This window comes from Bombyx mori, chromosome 6 (assembly GCF_030269925.1).
Source record: "Bombyx mori chromosome 6, ASM3026992v2".
Classification (NCBI taxonomy): Eukaryota; Metazoa; Arthropoda; class Insecta; order Lepidoptera; family Bombycidae; genus Bombyx; species Bombyx mori.
Genome location: NC_085112.1, coordinates 15,716,803 through 15,734,800, shown reverse-complemented (window position 1 = coordinate 15,734,800; position 17,998 = coordinate 15,716,803). Strand labels below are relative to the sequence as shown.

Genomic DNA, 17,998 nt, shown 5'->3' with positions numbered 1-17,998 from the left:
TTGTGTGAAGAACTGCTTTTGCTAGGGTTTGTGTTACTAGCAAATTCTCTCAGGTTGAGCCCGTGAGCTCACCGACCCGTCCGAGCGTAGCCGGGATAGTTCCTTAGACTCCCAGCGAATAGGTAGGGAAATACAATTTCTGACGTTTTGTATGCTTAACAGTTTTGGTAGTTGCTGATGACCGAAATGACTAGTGGCGGCTCATCTATTTTGTCTAAAATGGATATGGATTTTCTTGCATTAGAATAACTCTCTATCAATAGATTTTATGATGTTACGACACAAGGTTTCTATATAAAATTATCGAAAACAACCAGAATCCCGAAATAATTCAATCGAACTCATGTCGTGCCGATTGAACCGAATTTTTACCCATAAAATTCGATCACACATCACTATTTATCGATAAAAATGTATCGAACAAAAAACAATAAGTTTATGCTCTTCTAGTGGTGATCGTTACCGTATCACACGAAACACACAGACAGGCAGACACGCGTTAGATCGATATTTAGATAACGAGCCCCACGAGTTCTGTTAACATTTCTTTAACCACAGTTTAGAGACGCTTGTCGTCCAGCTTAGCAAGGTTACGGATAGATACGGAGTGCTCCCATAAAAAAAACTCTCAATAGTTAAACCAACAAATTAAAGAGCGGACGGTCAGCGTGGTATGGACATGTAACTACGCATTATTATTTATTGTAAGCGTAGAAGGTCAAGTAGTCAAGGTAGGAAGTGTCAAAGTAGCCCCGGTAATTAACAAATTAAAGAGTGACAATTAGCGTGGTATGGACATGTAATGCGTAGAAAGAAGATGCATGTGATCAGGAGATGTATAGAAATGGTAGTGCAAGGTAGAAGGGAAGAGGTCGACCGAAGAAGACATGGATGGAGTGTGTGAATGAAGATATGAGAGGGAGGAGTGAGTCTTGAGATGACGGCTGATAGAAGAGAATGGAAGAGAAAAAATTGCTGTGCCGACCCCGCCTAGTGGGATAAGGTGGAGAAAAAGAAGAGAGTTAAAGGAGGCAATATTGTTATTAGTAAAAACAGACCTACGGACCTATTTACTTTAATTGTCTAAAGTCGCAGTGTCACGTGTCTCCTCTTCTCTAACCAATGACGCATTGCTCGCCACAAAGACAGGTAGGATGGTGTATTCATATGTAAACTCTAAGTCGGGTGTCTTTACTATTTGCACTTCGATTTGTAGTTTAGGATTTGCCAGTATTCCAACGCTAGTGACTCTGATATTAAACTGAAGTTTGGAAGAGGAAAACGTCTTTTTTTTTATCAAAGAGTTGAAAGTGACAGCTTAACAGTAAGTAGGCTTGAAATAAACGAATTAAATAGTAAAAGCTAAACAATATTATCTTTGTTTTGGTGCGCATAAATACACGCGACAATTAGGGTCGGAATCGTAAGGGTTGATGAAAAACCAAGTGACTTTTATGGAATATTTAATGCGGTGATTTCCTTTTTATAAATTGATAGTAAGTGTTAACTGATTTTAATTATATTTCAACAGCTTTTTGCATTTGTTTATGTTGCGTTGAGGCTAACCAAATTAAATGTTATATGAGACGAACAGTTCGCAATACGAGATTGTTGTTTACTGCTTCCGCTCCGATTCTTCTCACGATAACTTCAACTAGCGCAGATGAGCAGACGAACTTTGAACCGCTCATCTTTATACGCCGCCTTGAAAAGTGAGGACGAAGAAGCTACATTAGAACATCCAGTTCTTTGTAGAACATTCTAGCAAATTCTTATTAATCACCTAATTTTATACATATTATGGTTTCATTCAATACTTGAAAAAAACATATGTAAGTAATACTGGTGGTAGGACCTCTTGTGAGTCCGCACAGGTAGGTACCACAGCCCCGCCTATTTCTGCCGTAAAGCAGTAATGCGTTTCGGTTTGAAAGGTGGGGCAGCCGTGGTAGCTATACTGGAGACCCTAAAACTTATATCTCAAGGTGTGTGGCGCATTTACGTTGTAGATGTCTATGGGCTCCCGTAACCACTTAACAACAGGTGGACTGTGAGCTCGTCCACACATCTAAGCAATAAACAAAATAAAAAAATAATAATAATTTAGACCACCCAATTTCTTGTGCGGACTAAAACTGTATGTCCCAAAAATGATGTGTTCGACACGTACAATGACAATCCTGTGAAGAAACACGGAGTCTCGAGGGAACAGTGAGTCAAAGATGAGATTCGGCCAATTAATAATACACCTTACGACTTAGACATAAGATCGTGTATTGCAGTATGACGCGATCCGGATAGGTATTTTACAGTGTCATTTTTCTTTGTGAACGTCGACGGCTGACAGTCGGAATGCTGTGTAGATACGTATAATAATAATAAAATGGATTCCAATAATTTTTGTTTTTTTATTAATAAATTATTTTTTTAATGCACAAAAATGGATGCCTTGTGGATATAATTAAAATAAACTTTAAAAATGTGATTTCGATTTTGTAAACTAATTTTTTTCTTTCTGACTTTTCAAATACTTCACCGCTTTCGGGGTCACACTATAAGCTCCTTTTCGTCTACATTTGAATATTATGGTAGCTCCCGTCTAAATCGTAAATGTAGTTTTACATACTTACCTTACTTACTTAGATACTTATACTTACTTTAAATACTATACCTTCTTTAAAAGAGGCTTGTGGAGAATATTAAGCGGTAGGCAGCGGCTTGGCTCTGCCCCTGGCATTGCTGAAGTCCATGGGCGACGGTAACCACTCACCATCAGGTGGGCCGTATGCTCGTCTGCATACAAGGGCAATAAAAAAATATACTCTTGTCTTAGTTTAATTACGTTAATTTGGCACATTAATCCCATTTTGACGTCTAGAATTACGCTGGGGCGTTGTTGTGTGAGAACATTTATTAAAATCACGCCTTAAATGTCCATATGCGGACTAAATCAAATAATAATAAATAATTGGCAACATCCGACGCGAGACCACGACTATGCTTGTACTGCAAACGATTTACAACCTTCAAAACGTGCAGTCATTACAACTTGCACTTTCGGCCCTACTCTAATATTTTGACGTTCATGTAAATACTCTTATCTTTTTTTTATTCGGTAGATCAGTGAGTGAGCCCAAGGCCCATCTGATGTTAAGTAACTATGAGAGCCCATAGACAGCAACAATGTGAGCACTCACACACAATTAGATTTATAACTGTAGTATAGTAATCACGCAAATTGTTATCTTTGCGGGTTTGTCTTTTATTACACGATTTAATCCTTCATCTTGAAAGTAATTCATGAGCTAAGTATGCGTTTCATTAGAAAGTTTGGCACCTGCCTGCGAGATTAATATACCGGCATAGAGCTTTGCAAAATTATTAAAAAGCACGTGTAACCTGTGTACTAATTGTAAAGCGTGTCACACGATAAATAAACTCATCTCACTACTCATTTATAAAAAAAAATTACAATCGATGTTAATGGTTAATGGTTAATTGATAGGCCTTGAGAGGCTATTTCAGCTTCGCCCTAACATGTAGGTGAGCTTACGGGGCTCAAACCAGAGTGTAGCTAAGCCCTAGCAAGAGAAGTGCTTCGCAGAATCTACCACCGGATAGGAAACGCGACCCACTGAGAAGATCCGGCGAGAAACTCAGTGGGCTGTGTCTATGGGTTAATTCGCTCGTCGAGCCCTTCGTCGCAAGCGACGGGTTCGACGAGGACGGTGACCGGTGCCTGTGGTACCTAAAAGCACCGTTAATGGATCGAGAGGATCCGTAATGACGTGTTTTGGGCGACGTCAACTGTTTACCATTCGAGCTACGGGATCGGGTATGGATTGTCGTTAATAATCGATCATTGGCATGGTTATTTATCGAGACAACGTGGCTTCGCTATTTTTCTATCTATCTATTACAATTAATATATTCTATTCGAATAATACTGAGTGGTGTCGTAATGGGGACAGTCTCTGAAGGGGTTATTATTAAAATAGAAACTAGAATGAATTCGAGTGGTGTATTAAAATATGGCCTGCAAGTCACATGCATTAGCCGGAAAATTATGTTTGGTACAAGTTAAAGACGCACTCGTATATTCAAGTTTTCGCGTTGGTAGCTTAGTTAGGTGTATTTATTGTATAAGTGGGTTGATGAGTTAGCAGCCGACCCATCCATTAACGGTGCTTTTATGTACCTCAAGCAACTGTCACCGACCTCGCCTAACCCGTCGCTTGCGACGAAAGGCTCGACGCTCGATGAGTAAGTTAACCCATAGACACAGCTCACTGAGTTTCTCGTTGGATCTTCTCAGTGGATCAGATCCGGTGGTAGATTCTGCGAAGCAATGCCCTTGCTATTGCAACAAATATTTTGTTCAAACATTCACAATAAAAAAAACTTCCGACCGATTGAGTGGTGATTATAGATCCTAGATAACATTGAAAATGCCACCATTTAGTTTGAAAAGTAAAGTGGTAATTTTGTGGTAATAACTTTTGCGGTACCCTAAAAATAGGAATATGCGTCACATTTCCGTCACAACGTCACACTTACCCATCCCTCGAAAAATGAACATTATGTTTTAAGAAGAACACTAGAGTCTTTGGACTTCGGTAATAAAATAGCACCAGATGGTCTGCTAGTGTCGATATCAGTTTTACTTATAAATCTTAGTATAAAAAAATCACGCAAAATTCGTACGAATTTAATTATACCTTGATGTAACTCATTTTTAATCTTGTGCCAAGATCTAATCGCGTTAGAATAAAACGAACATTTTTGATTATTAAAAAACAGCTTCCCGGTTTCATTTATCTTTTTTTATTGCTTATGTGGGTGGACGAGATCACGGCCCACCTGATTTCAAGTAGTTAACGGAGCCCATAGACATCCACAACGTAAATGCGCCACCCATCTTGAGATATAAGTTCTAAGATCTCATTATAGTTACAACGGCTGCCCCACCTTTCAAACCGAAACGCATTACTGCTTCAAGGCAGAAATAGGTAGGGTGGTGGTACCCACCCGTGCGAGCTCACAAAACGTCCTACCACCAGTAAAAACCACCACTACCATTTCGGACATTTTATTTGCTGCATGGTAGTTTAATCAAGTTTCAAAATCGTTGAGTATGCCAAGTCGCTAACTGTACACCGCTAGCTCTTATAATTTGCGTCTGAGTATCGCGAGAGTCGAGTAAACCGATTAGGGCGGCCGTCCACCGGCGGGCGACTATCGCGCGATCTCGCACGCAACTCCACCTGCGTCACGTGACCGACTCGCTTTCCAATATCGCCTTTTGTACTGGTAATGAACTCTCGACGGTTGCTCCGCGCCAATAATGTTATTTAGATTCGTGAAACGCGTGGAAATTTCTAGAAAATCAAAACGTAATTCGGTCGAAGTGGCGTTGTGTCTTTATATATTTTTGCCCCAGTTAAAGTTGTAGGCGTTTTATCACCTCGACCTGTGCTATACCTATAAATCGACCTGTTCAAATCAGAATTAATCCTTGAAGATTATATATATCCTTCTGCAAATGAGGCTTGCGCAGAGTACTCAGTGGTAAGCAGCTACCTTGCTCTACCCCTTGCATTACTGACCTCCATAAGCAACGGTAACCATTCACCACCAGGTGCGAAGCATGTTCTTCTGCCTATAAGAGCAATTAAAAAAAATTGGCAGACACGTATAGCAAGGGACTAGCTCGTGCGGACTTTTAGAGTATATTTTGAAAAATATGATTAGGATACCAACTATATACTTCTGCCATTGCAGTATGATAACCAAGTAACCTTCGACTATTCGTATAAAGCCACATACCCGCATTTTCCAATCCGAGAAACTATTATCAAGTAAGTCCATCTGTCCTACCTTCAGCTTATACACAATTCTGAACATCTGAAAACCGAAAATTTTATAAATATATTAAGTACGATTCTGATATCGAATCAGCAGTGCAATGCCTAATCTAAATTTTATTATGTAATCTTGAACTGCTATCTAAATCCTGTTCGAAAAAGGACGTTCTCTGGTCCAGAGAACACCCTGGAGCCAAGTCCGCGCCTGTCCTCCACAAAGAGAATTCCATCATGTAACATTCCACAGATAAACCCACACACGCTTAAATCTTATTATCCTTTATGAAGAACCTTTCAACGTTTTACTAAAAACACGATAGATTATAAATATTCCCGGTACGCCCACAGAGATAACTCAACAAGACTGTAAAGGACCGTTACATTTATTATAACAAAAAGACCAAAAAAATTCTAATGAAACTCTCGCAACCGATAGAAATGTAAGGTTGAAGATAATACGCTATTGTTTTAGAATTGATGAGATAATGTAAGCGAACAGATCGTGGCGTGGGATGGACGGTAGCCATGAATAAATCATGTTACACACATTTTAGGGTCCCGCTCCATCATAACGCGTTTAGTGTCTCATCGTCAGAGAGCTCTTGATATGCAGTTATGTTGTGTAGCGGGTTTTGATATACTGAAAATGAACAGGTTCATAAAAGTAAAAATACTTTTTTTCCTAATTTTGCCTTTAATGAAAAACGAATCTCAAACATGTCGACGACATAGCTTTCAAAGTTAGCAGGCTAAAGTGGTAATGGGTCGGTCACATCTGTCGAGCCAGCGACGCCAGGTGGTGGAAGAAAGTCTTCGAATGGAGGCCACGAATTGGCACCAGGAGCGTGGGGCGTCCTCCAACCAAGTCGTTGGATGCGGAAGGCGGAGGACCGCATTATGTGAAAGGCATTGGGAAAGGCCTATGTCCAGCAGTGGGCAGATAAATGCTGATGATGATGATGAATCTCAAAGGCATGTTAGTTGAATAATACAACACATCGTAGAAACCGTAATAAAACACCTTCAATATTTACCTGTAATAACAGTAATGTATGTGAAATGTAGTCGTATTGCACCAATTATTTAATTTTATTGTGTTTCATTACGCGTCACCAGGTCGAAAATTCATTCGATGAACTAAAGTTTTTCTCATCTGCAATAATTCATTTCCTCATTACACACTTATGAACGATTTATTATTATTAGGAAGGGATAAGATTTATTATTATTACTTGCACATATTCGACATTGTATTTTCTGAACGTTCTTCATAAATAAATAAAATGTTTACTGGTGGTAGGGCGTCTTGTGATCCCGCCTGATCATGGTACCCCGTCTATTTCTGTCCTGAAGCAGTAATGGGTTTCGGTTTGAAGGGCGGGGCAGTTGTTGTACTGTACAAACTGAGACCTAGAACTGATGTCTCAAGATGGGTGACGGTATTTACATTGTTGATGTCTATGGACTCCAGTGACCATTTAACACCAAGTAGGCCAGGAGATCGTCCACCTGACTTAGCAATAAAAATATTGTTTTTTGGATAATTTCATCTGAAGAGTCTCTGATTCCCGTGTGCTCTGTCTGTTTTGGAAGCCAATATCGATAATGTTGAAAGCACTATCATTACTACAGTCCGCGACCCCAAATACAGTTTCACTTGAAGTATCTTAATATTAACGTAATATTAAAAGAAATGCATGTTAAGAAATATCGGTAAAAACATTAATATTGTACTGAACCGTTAAATTGATATCTCTGCGCCCTTTGCACGTAACGACTTAAATACATTAAATCCAGTCAATGTTAGTGTTATCGGATTATATTGAAGATGTTAAAGCATTAACATTGAGGTCAGAGGCTCTTACAAGATAAAAAAGAAGGAACGGCCCTAATTGAGAATGACAACCTTTTTTAAAATTTGAATTCGGTTAAAATGGTAGCATCAAAAATAAATGTTCAGGATACGGATGTGACGCTACTTCTTCGAACTGTTAATAATCCCGCTTTTTTTATTTATTTAACCCTTAATAATTCGCTTTTATTGCTCTCCTTCATTATAGGATGTTTTAGGACTTCGCAATATGAATAAGCCCTGATCATAAAGAGGCCTGATACAAGAAATGTCGTATATGTTAATCGGCTGCCATAGAAAAATGAATCGTATTTCAATTATTTAATGCTAAATGTCAACACACGCGATTCCTTACGGGTCCGGATCCTCAGATTCAGACCTTTAGATCATAGCACACAATAAAAACAATGACAAAACAATTATCTGTAAAATTTATTAGGAAAACCCAAAGTTATCGATGTAACCACGACGTACTGTTACATATGCCCCTCAATAATAACGTAATATAAATAATAATGCCGACTAAGGCATTCTTGAATGCATTGTCTCTATATAAAGACGATATATTGCTAAAGCGCGGCAGAACAGATTTGGCTTGAGTAGCGGAAACATATATCTTTTGTACTACTTCTTTAATAAAATAAACTCCGTGCCAGTCGCCGTGTCCTTTTTTAAAAAGAGCTCCTGGACCCACCCCGTAACAGTGGTGTCAGAAGTGGGATGGTCAGTACGTTACACTGGCTATCCGGATTGTCTTGAGCTCTTGATTCTACGTTGCGCTCATTGCCGCTGCTCTCATCATCAATATCGTAAAGGAAGAAAACCTGCAAAATATCTTCAACGCCATCTTCAACATCGTGAGAAAGAAAAACTTACAAAAATCTGCCACATCATACCCGCTCGTGCCGGTCAGTATTGATCGGCTGGTGTCAACCTGACAAAAACACGCAAAAACCAATAAGCCTGATATCGACGTCCTGCTGGTTCCTGTGATACAAGCCCGAAGATTCGTCCGAAGCTCCAGTACCCGTGAAAATTCAAGCCGCTGATTCGTCCCTACTGCACCAGTTCCTGCTGACTCGTTCCTGCTAAGCCGTTTGCAACGTTCCTGCCGACTCGTTCCTGCTAAGCCGTTTGCAACGTTCCTGCTGACTCGTTCCTGCTAAGCCGTTTGCAACGTTCCTGCTGACTCGTTCCTGCCGTTTGCGACATTAAGACTTCCAGTATAAGCCTGCCAAACGCCTTGCTGCCATCCCATCATCCGTGCGTTCTCCGATGAAGTTAACAGCTCTGATATTCTTGCGGTGAGTGAATCATTCGTCTCGTATAACTACTACATTTTTTTAGTTGACCTTCTTTCTGCTAGTGTCTGTTTTTGTTACTGTCAAAAGCGAATACTCGTAATAATGTCTACTAAAAGTGAAATAGTCTTGAGCGAACAATATCCTATTCAAGTACTATGTAATTTTATCAACCCATATAATGGAAGTCGGGAGACCCTTACGGCCTTCTTGACTAACTGCCAGGATGCGTTAGATCTTGCATCAGACAGTCAAAAAAGACTGTTACTGAAATTTATAATTTCAAAGCTAGAAGGAAAAGCCAGAATAGCATGCTCAAATAAAATATTCGATAACTTCGAATCGTTGAGAGAATTTCTTCGTCAAAATTTTGGAGAAACTAAACACTACAGTCATCTATTTTTCGATTTGCAATCATGTAAACAACGTGCTGGCGAATCTGTGTCTGAATTTTCATTACGAATCGATACGTGCCTAACCGAGATGCAGACCGAAATCCATAATTCTAATACATCAAAAAAAGACCTATCAGGTCGTATTGCCATGACAGAGGACCTGGCGATACACTCTTTTATGTTCGGACTGACTCCTCGTATTGGTAACATGGTGCGATGTCGTAACCCCAAAAATCTTAACGAAGCAATTAATATCGCCATTGAAGAGGAAAAAATCCAGAACTTCGTTGCTAAGTCTCATTCAACTCATCATCAACAGCCAAAATTATCATCACAAGCTAGTTCATTTAATTCAACAAAAATAGACACAAAACAAAAAATTCCACCTCAAATCGTTTGCAGTTACTGTAAAAACCCAGGTCATCACATTGCGAAATGTAAGAAACGCGAATACAATAACAACTTACGTAATAATTCGTATAATAAATATCGCCCGCTTAATCATATTCCACCTGACTCGGAATCTTCGCCTTTTAAATGTTGCGAAATCGAGAAAACCGACAGTAATTTAAACTAACGTGTCAGGTATCGCAAATGTGCCGGCGATTGCCTGCAAACCAAACAGGCACAAAATTACGTAACTCTACTAAATCGCAACAATGCAAAGAAATTATTAGGTCGTATGCACAAGCGTGCAAAACTACTTCTAGTTCGTTCACTAATTCGCCAATTAATTCGTCTTCTAATTCGTTTACTAATTCGTCTACTAATTCGTCTCCTAATTCGTCTACTAATTCGTCTCCTAATTCGTTCACTAATTCGTTTACTAATTCGTTTACTAATTCGTTTACTAATTCGTTTACTAATTCGTCTACTAATTCGTCTCCTAATTCGTCTACTAATTCGTCTACTAATCCGGTTACCAAGCCTTCTACTAAATCGTTTACAAAGTCACATGATAAGTCAACCCCGGTATCCGCTAAGCCAGATACTACTCGTAAATCAATCAGTCAACTTACCCCTCAAACGATGCCATCGGCGATATCTCAAGAATATTTGCCGACAGTGTACGATATTTCTCAGCATAAAAACACACCGTTACCTTACATACTTGTTCATACATCCCATACCACGAATCCTATTTCGTTATTAGTTGATACGGGAAGTTCAATATCTCTTATAAAAAGTACCAGTATTCCTTGTTTACCAGTTCTTGAAAATCACAAAATAAAATTCAAAGGCATCAATGACGTAAATTCACACTGTGAATCACTGGGCAAATTCCTTTTGTCAATAAAAACTAACCAATCGAATCTATCACCTTTTTATTTTCACGTAGTTAAAGATGTTAACCTGGATTACGATGGTATTATAGGATCAGATTTTTTAGACAAAAATAGTGCATTTATTAATTATTCAGAGAAATACCTGGGCATACTTAGCCCCTCTACGCAGCGTTTCAAGTTACATATGTCACAACCCTACTATATCGTTCCGCCAAGAAGCGAAATGTTTATTGAATGCGCTGTTACTAACCCGGAGTTAAAGGAAGGTTTAATTTTAAAAAACACGCATGTAGACTATCCTAGTGTGTATTTTTCTAAATGTCTAGTTAGTGTTAAACCAAATAACAAAATTAATTTGTCTGTCCTGAATACCTCTGAGTCGGAAGTAAGGTTACATGACCTATCTTTCACCCTCGAACCCGTGTCTCTGATTCTAGAAAATGACCCTCCGTCTAATACTTCCGACAGTACTCACGAGTCATGCTGTTACCAAATTAGTTTTAACTCAGTCCGGGAAAAACGAGTTCAAGATGCCATTCGTTGCGAACACTTAAATAAGGAGGAAGAAACATGTTTACGCAGTATCTGTTCCGAATTCTCAGACGTGTTTTTTCTTGAAGGCGACAGCCTCACGTGTACAAAAACTCTTGAACACGAAATACGCACTACATCTGACACACCGATCGCTGTTAAAAGTTACCGTTTCCCTGAGTGTCATAAAGAGGAAGTACATAGACAAATAAATGATATGCTACGTCAAAAAATCATTCAACCCTCTATCTCACCATGGTCAGCACCTATATGGGTAGTACCAAAAAAACAAGACTCCTCCGGTAAACCTAAGTGGCGTATTGTTATCGACTATAGGAAGTTAAATCAAGTAACAATTGGTGATGCCTATCCTATTCCGAACATCACGGATATCCTGGACCAGCTAGGCCACAGTAAATACTTTACCACTCTTGACCTCGCGTCTTCGTTTCATCAAGTCAAGGTGAAAGATACCGAAAAAACAGCATTTAGTGTGCCCTCGGGCCATTACGAGTTCACGCGTATGCCTTTTGGTCTTCGAAATGCTCCTTCCACATTTCAAAGACTCATGAATATAGTACTAAGCGGCCTTCAAGGCACTCATTGCTATACATATTTAGATGATATAGTCGCTTTCAACCACGATCTCTTGTCTCATTGTCAAAACCTCAGAAACATATTTCATAAGCTCCGTGAACACAACCTAAAATTACAACCGGACAAATGTGAGTTCTTTCGTCGAGAAGCACAGTATCTTGGACATATTATTTCAGATAAAGGAGTAATGCCTGACCCCAAGAAGGTTCTCTGTGTTACTAACTTCCCAGTTCCGAAGTCTCCACGTGATATAAAATCATTTCTAGGTTTAGTTGGTTATTATCGTCGCTTCATTGAAAATTTCTCCCATATTACTAAAGCTTTAACTAGCCTTCTAAAAAAGGACGCTACGTTTCAATGGGGTTGTGAACAACAAAAAGCCTTCGACGAACTGAAAAACAAAATAACCTCGGCTCCTATCCTTCAGTACCCTGATTTTACTAAACCCTTCGTACTAACAACAGACGCATCCAATTACGCTGTTTCTGCTATTCTTTCTCAAGGCGAAGTAGGTCAAGATCTCCCAATAGCCTTCGCATCTCGAACCCTGAACAAATCAGAAGGAAATTATTCTACAACCGAAAAAGAATGTTTAGCTATCATTTTCGGCACAAAAGTTTTCAGACCTTATCTGTATGGACACAAGTTTAAAATCGTGACCGATCATAAACCTTTGCAGTGGCTATTTAACTGCAAAGACCCCGGTTCTAAGTTAGTTAGGTGGAGGTTAAAATTAGAAGAATTCGACTACGAGATTGAATACAAAAAGGGGAAGTTAAATTGTAACGCAGATTCCTTATCTCGCAACCTCGTTCATACTCTCGATGAACCAACCGTTTTACAACCACCCCCATACCTTGATGAACAGTCTCGAGTAGATGAGCCCCTTACGTTCGATGACTTGTCTCCGTTACCACCCCCCATAGACTTCAACGCCCCAGGTTCCGTCCCTTCAGAAACCCCTCTTGGACAAGAAATGCCTAGCCACCCTACTCAACCTCCTACAAAAGTCCCTTCTCCATCACTGCCCTCGCAACCGTCACCGTCAACTCCTGAAACCTATGAACAATATCTAAAAGTGTCCCGACAATCGAAAGATCCGTTTAACACAAATATTCAGGAATTTAACGACTCTCTACTTAAAGCTAAATGTAAGCTGATAGCCTACCCTACCTCAATTGACCTTGATGAGTCTGTACCATATTGTTCAGAAATCATAGAAATGTCCACAACTATGCCTGACATACGTGAAGTGGAGAGAGAACTGTACTCATTTTATTCTACCGGTAACGCCAGTCATTTATTTACACATTTGTTTGTCCGTGTTCATTTTTACGATGAGTTTACGTATAAAGATATTTTTAATGTTTTACGTTGTTACCGTGACATGATAACTACATGGTATAGCGAGGAAAAAGAATGTGCTATATCAGATTTCTCAGACCCTTACACGAAATTGTCATTTACAAAAATTTACAATATCGTTGCGTTTCTATTTCATGACACTCAAATCAAAGTAAATATTTACCATAACAATATCCAATATCCTACGCCTTCCGAAATCAAAAAAATATTAAGAGATCACCATGATTCCACGACTGCAGGTCACCCCGGAGTCGCTCGTATGTTAGGACGAATAAAAGAACTATATTGGTGGAAAAATATGCGACAAGACATAGAAAACTATGTCAAAAATTGCAAATCGTGCCAAATAAACAAACCGCTGCGCCAAGTTAATCGCTCCCCAATGATAATCACGTCTACCGCCACTAGAGCTAATGAAAAGTTATTCCTAGATTTAGTGGGGCCATTATCCGAAACACACCATAACAAATTCAAATTCATTCTTACGTTACAAGACGATCTCACTAAATATTCTCAAGCATATCCCATGGTCACATGCTCCGCCGAAGAAACAGCTCGTTCATTAGTAAAGTATATCTCCCATATCGGTATCCCTAAGATCATTATTACAGATCAAGGTGCTAACTTCTCTTCCGAAGTAATGAAGCAGTTAGAGCGTTTATTCGGAATAAAACACATTTTTGCTTCTCCATATCACCCGCAGACTTGTGGCGCCCTAGAAAGAAGTCATTCGACTCTGAAAGAATATCTTAGGTCGTATATAGTTGAAAACCAACATACATGGGACTTATATCTTAGAACAGCAATGCTAGCGTACAATTCCAATATCCACTCTACCACAGGCTTTTCACCATTAGAACTGTTATTCGGGTTTAAACCCTACATCCCTAAAAGTATAGACTCTCTCGACCTTAATACATACAGCGATTATATAAGAGCACTTAATCACCGGTTATATTACAGCCGTCAAAAAGCTTTACAAAATATAGAGTCGTCAAAAGAAAGATCAAAAAAATACTACGACTCTCACTCGAAACCGATTACCTATAATATGGGTGACATGGTCTACGTCCGTTGTCATCATAAGCAAAACAAAGCCTTATCTCCTGTATGGAAAGGTCCATACAAAATCATAAAAATAAACGGCAACCACACGGTCACCTTATTAATGAACCGTAAACACGTGCGTCACCATTATGATGAAATAAAATTAGCAAATGACGACGCACTATAGTCTTATTAAAGCTAACTCGTTTAAATAATCCCTTTATTTTCAAACATACTTAATTCTTTTACTCAAAAAGAAAAAAAAATATATATATTATAATTATAATAATAATCTTACACTGAATAACTATTTGAAACTTTTACTATTTTATATGTCTACTATTTTACAATATTTGATTTAGTGGTGATAATAAACGAATGCTTACTTATTACTATTTCTGTTCCCTTTCAGGCCCATCTTAGTGCTATGTACAAGTCATCAAATCATAACCCAGATAACAGATAGTCCCGGTCTATACTACGATAGACTATCTGACGTCAAATTTACTAATGATAACTGGAATGTTGTAACTTATTTAAATACTAATAACATACAGTCTCATCTTGATAAAGTAGATCAAAACGTGGGCTACTCGACTTTGGTGGCTCTGTTCTTAAAACATTCTTTGGCACTCTAGATTCCAACGACGGTGTCAAGTTCTCTGATGCTATCGACCAAGTACAGTCAGACGAAAAAGCTTTAGCGCATCTTATGCGTGATAATATACATGTGATAAAATCTACAATTTCCACATTTAATAATTCAATGTTAAAATTCAGTGAAAACGAGAAACGTCTAAATAAAAATCTAGAAATCATAAATTCGGCATTCGAATATATTATAAATTCTAACGATAAATTACAAATAAAAACAAAATTTAATTCTTTATTCCAGTCCTTAGAAAGTATAATCATTGCATTGTCTTTCGATATCGAAGACATAAACAACGCTATTTTATTTAGTAAAATGAATATTTTGCACCCGACTGTACTCAGCCCATATCAATTATATGTCGAGTTGGAGAAACATATAAATGACTTACCTAAGCATTGCGAACTTCCTATATCAATATCTTTACAGAACATTCACGAAGTTATCGATATTTCTAAACTAGTATGCTACTATCATAATAATCGTATTATCACTATAATCAAGATACCCCTCGTGTTACCTCAAGTCTATAATCTTTACCATATTGTTCCTATGCCAGTTCCTTATGACTTAACAAAACCAGACACTTATGCACTTATAGCACCAAACAAGCCATACATGGCATTAACAACAGATCGTATGCTTTACTCACTGTTAGAAGACTTAGACAAGTGCAAATTCGTGAGTGAAAAGTGTTATATTTGTGAATTAGGTAATGTGTATTCGACGCTTGCGAACCCAACGTGTGAGACAGTTATCTTAACCGAAGTTGTCAATAAGGTTCCAAGTTCATGTTCGGTAAAACTCTTAAGGGGTCACGTAGATTCCTTCTTTAAACTTAATAAAAATAGGTGGATATTTGTTCAATCTGAGCCTGGAAAATTACATGTAACTTGTTCTAGTAATAGTCTCAACTATGATTATGTTTTGTTAGGAACAGGAATAATGTCCCTGTTTAAAGACTGTAAAGCTTTCTTCAAAACTTTACAATTTTCGTCTAGTGAAACATTTATTTCTAATGTAACAACTCAAGTAGCTAACTTCAACATTTTGGAAGATGATTGTTGCGAACGTACAAAACTAAATAAAACTTTAGCTAGACTTCCCTTGTTAAAATTAAATAACCTTAATAATTTAGACTCATTGTTACACGCCAGTATTCATCTAGATACTCTAGAAAAAGAATTAAATCATTTGGAAAGTCCTTCGCACTTTCAAAAATATGCTGTTCATTATATGTCTATAAGTTATTCTCTTACTGTTCTGTTTTTCTTGTACCTTATATTTAGATTTCGTAGATGGTTTTGTTCAAGTAAACATAATTCTCATTGTTGTATACAAATCTTTAATCAATGCAACAAAGATCGTAAAAACGATCATAATAATGTTACACAAACTGTGCAAATAAATAGTGAAAAAGACTATTCATATCCTAGGCCTTTTAGGAGAAATCTTATGTTGTCAAATTCGTCTAATAATGTCGTCGTCGAGTAACGTTATAATACATTATATTCTTTTAAATAAATTGTATAAGTTTAATTAATAATTATAATTAAGACCTTTAATAATTATAGATTTACTTACTATATCCTGTTTTCGTATTTTACTTAATAATTACTTAAGTGTTTTTGATATTGTACTTAACGTTTATTTCTTTAAGATATAGTTACTATTTTATTTTAAGTACTTACTTGTTTTATCCTGTATCGTATGTTTTAGTTTTCCTATTTTGTTATCCAAAACAAAAGCCAAATTCTATACTTACCGCTCTAGTTTATCTCAACGTCAACGTCCGTGACCATTCATCGGTGACGATGAATCTTAAGGAGGGGGATGTTACATATGCCCCTCAATAATAACGTAATATAAATAATAATGCCGACTAAGGCATTCTTGAATGCATTGTCTCTATATAAAGACGATATATTGCTAAAGCGCGGCAGAACAGATTTGGCTTGAGTAGCGGAAACATATATCTTTTGTACTACTTCTTTAATAAAATAAACTCCGTGCCAGTCGCCGTGTCCTTTTTTAAAAAGAGCTCCTGGACCCACCCCGTAACAGTACCACAGATAAGATAAGACCAGTGATTTTTAAATATGGCAACAATTGAGTTACGCTGCAATCTGGCGGAAACCTGTCCAATTTTGATTATCTATAGCGATATACTGACTTGTATAAAATATTTTATAATCCTCTATGACGCAAATTGATAGCATAGTATATTTTCAGTTTTTAAAATGATTGTTTCAAGAGATTATCTTTGTATTTTAGTTCAATGAAATGACAGTGTTGCCGACCAAGAAATAAAATTATTCGAAATAATATATGCCAACCATTAATTAATTATAATTAATGCAATTATTAATTGAATTGGTAGTGGCCTAAAGAATAAGACGTCCGGTAGATACATTCGTGTTGAGCGATGCACCGGTGCTCGAATCTCAGGCGGGTACCAATTTTTCTAATGAAATACGTACTCAATAAATGTTCACGATTGACTTCCACGGTGAAGGAATAACATCGTGTAATAAAAATCAATTTGCGTAATTACTGATGGTAAGGCCTCTTGTGAGTACGCGCGGGTAGGCCCCACTGCCCTGCCTATTTCAGCCGTAAAGCAGTAATGCGTTTCGGTTTAAAGGGTGGGGCAGCCGTTGTAACTATACTTGAGACCTTAGAACTTATATCTCAAGGGGGTGGCGCATTTACGTTGTAGATGTCTATGGGCTCCAATAACCACTTAACACCAGCTGGGCTGGAGCTCGTCCACCCATCTAAACTATAAAAAAATTTAGATTAGTGTTGCAATATATTTGACTATTCGTTGTACCTACATAACAAACAATACAATGATATCTTACAGTAACACTAATAAAACACCGTGGGTCCATTGGCCGATATCGATAAAACAACCTCTGCCTTACAACCGCGGGTAGAAAAAAACTAATTTATATAACATAGAAATATTTAAATAGAAACAGAGGCTATACTAAATATAATAAAGTAAACACACACAAATAAACGCACACACACACACAAACACATACACACACACACACACACACACATTTGTTATGTACAATTGGTAGTATTATAATAGTATAT

The 17,998-nt window shown here is 37.8% G+C and overlaps 2 protein-coding genes across 2 annotated transcripts in view; both read left to right on the top strand.

Moving 5' to 3' along the window:
- The window catches only part of LOC110386824 (homeobox protein Hox-A1), a 54,338-nt gene that overhangs the window by 2,876 nt on the left and 33,464 nt on the right, over positions 1-17,998 (top strand). The gene's annotated exons all lie outside the window — the stretch shown is intronic.
- On the top strand, positions 8,176-16,910 carry LOC134199072 (uncharacterized). Its single transcript, XM_062669216.1, has 2 exons — positions 8,176-9,020; positions 14,651-16,910. Exon 2 carries the CDS (start codon positions 14,951-14,953, stop codon positions 16,382-16,384), a length of 1,434 nt encoding a protein of 477 aa, XP_062525200.1. The 5' UTR covers positions 8,176-9,020; positions 14,651-14,950; the 3' UTR covers positions 16,385-16,910.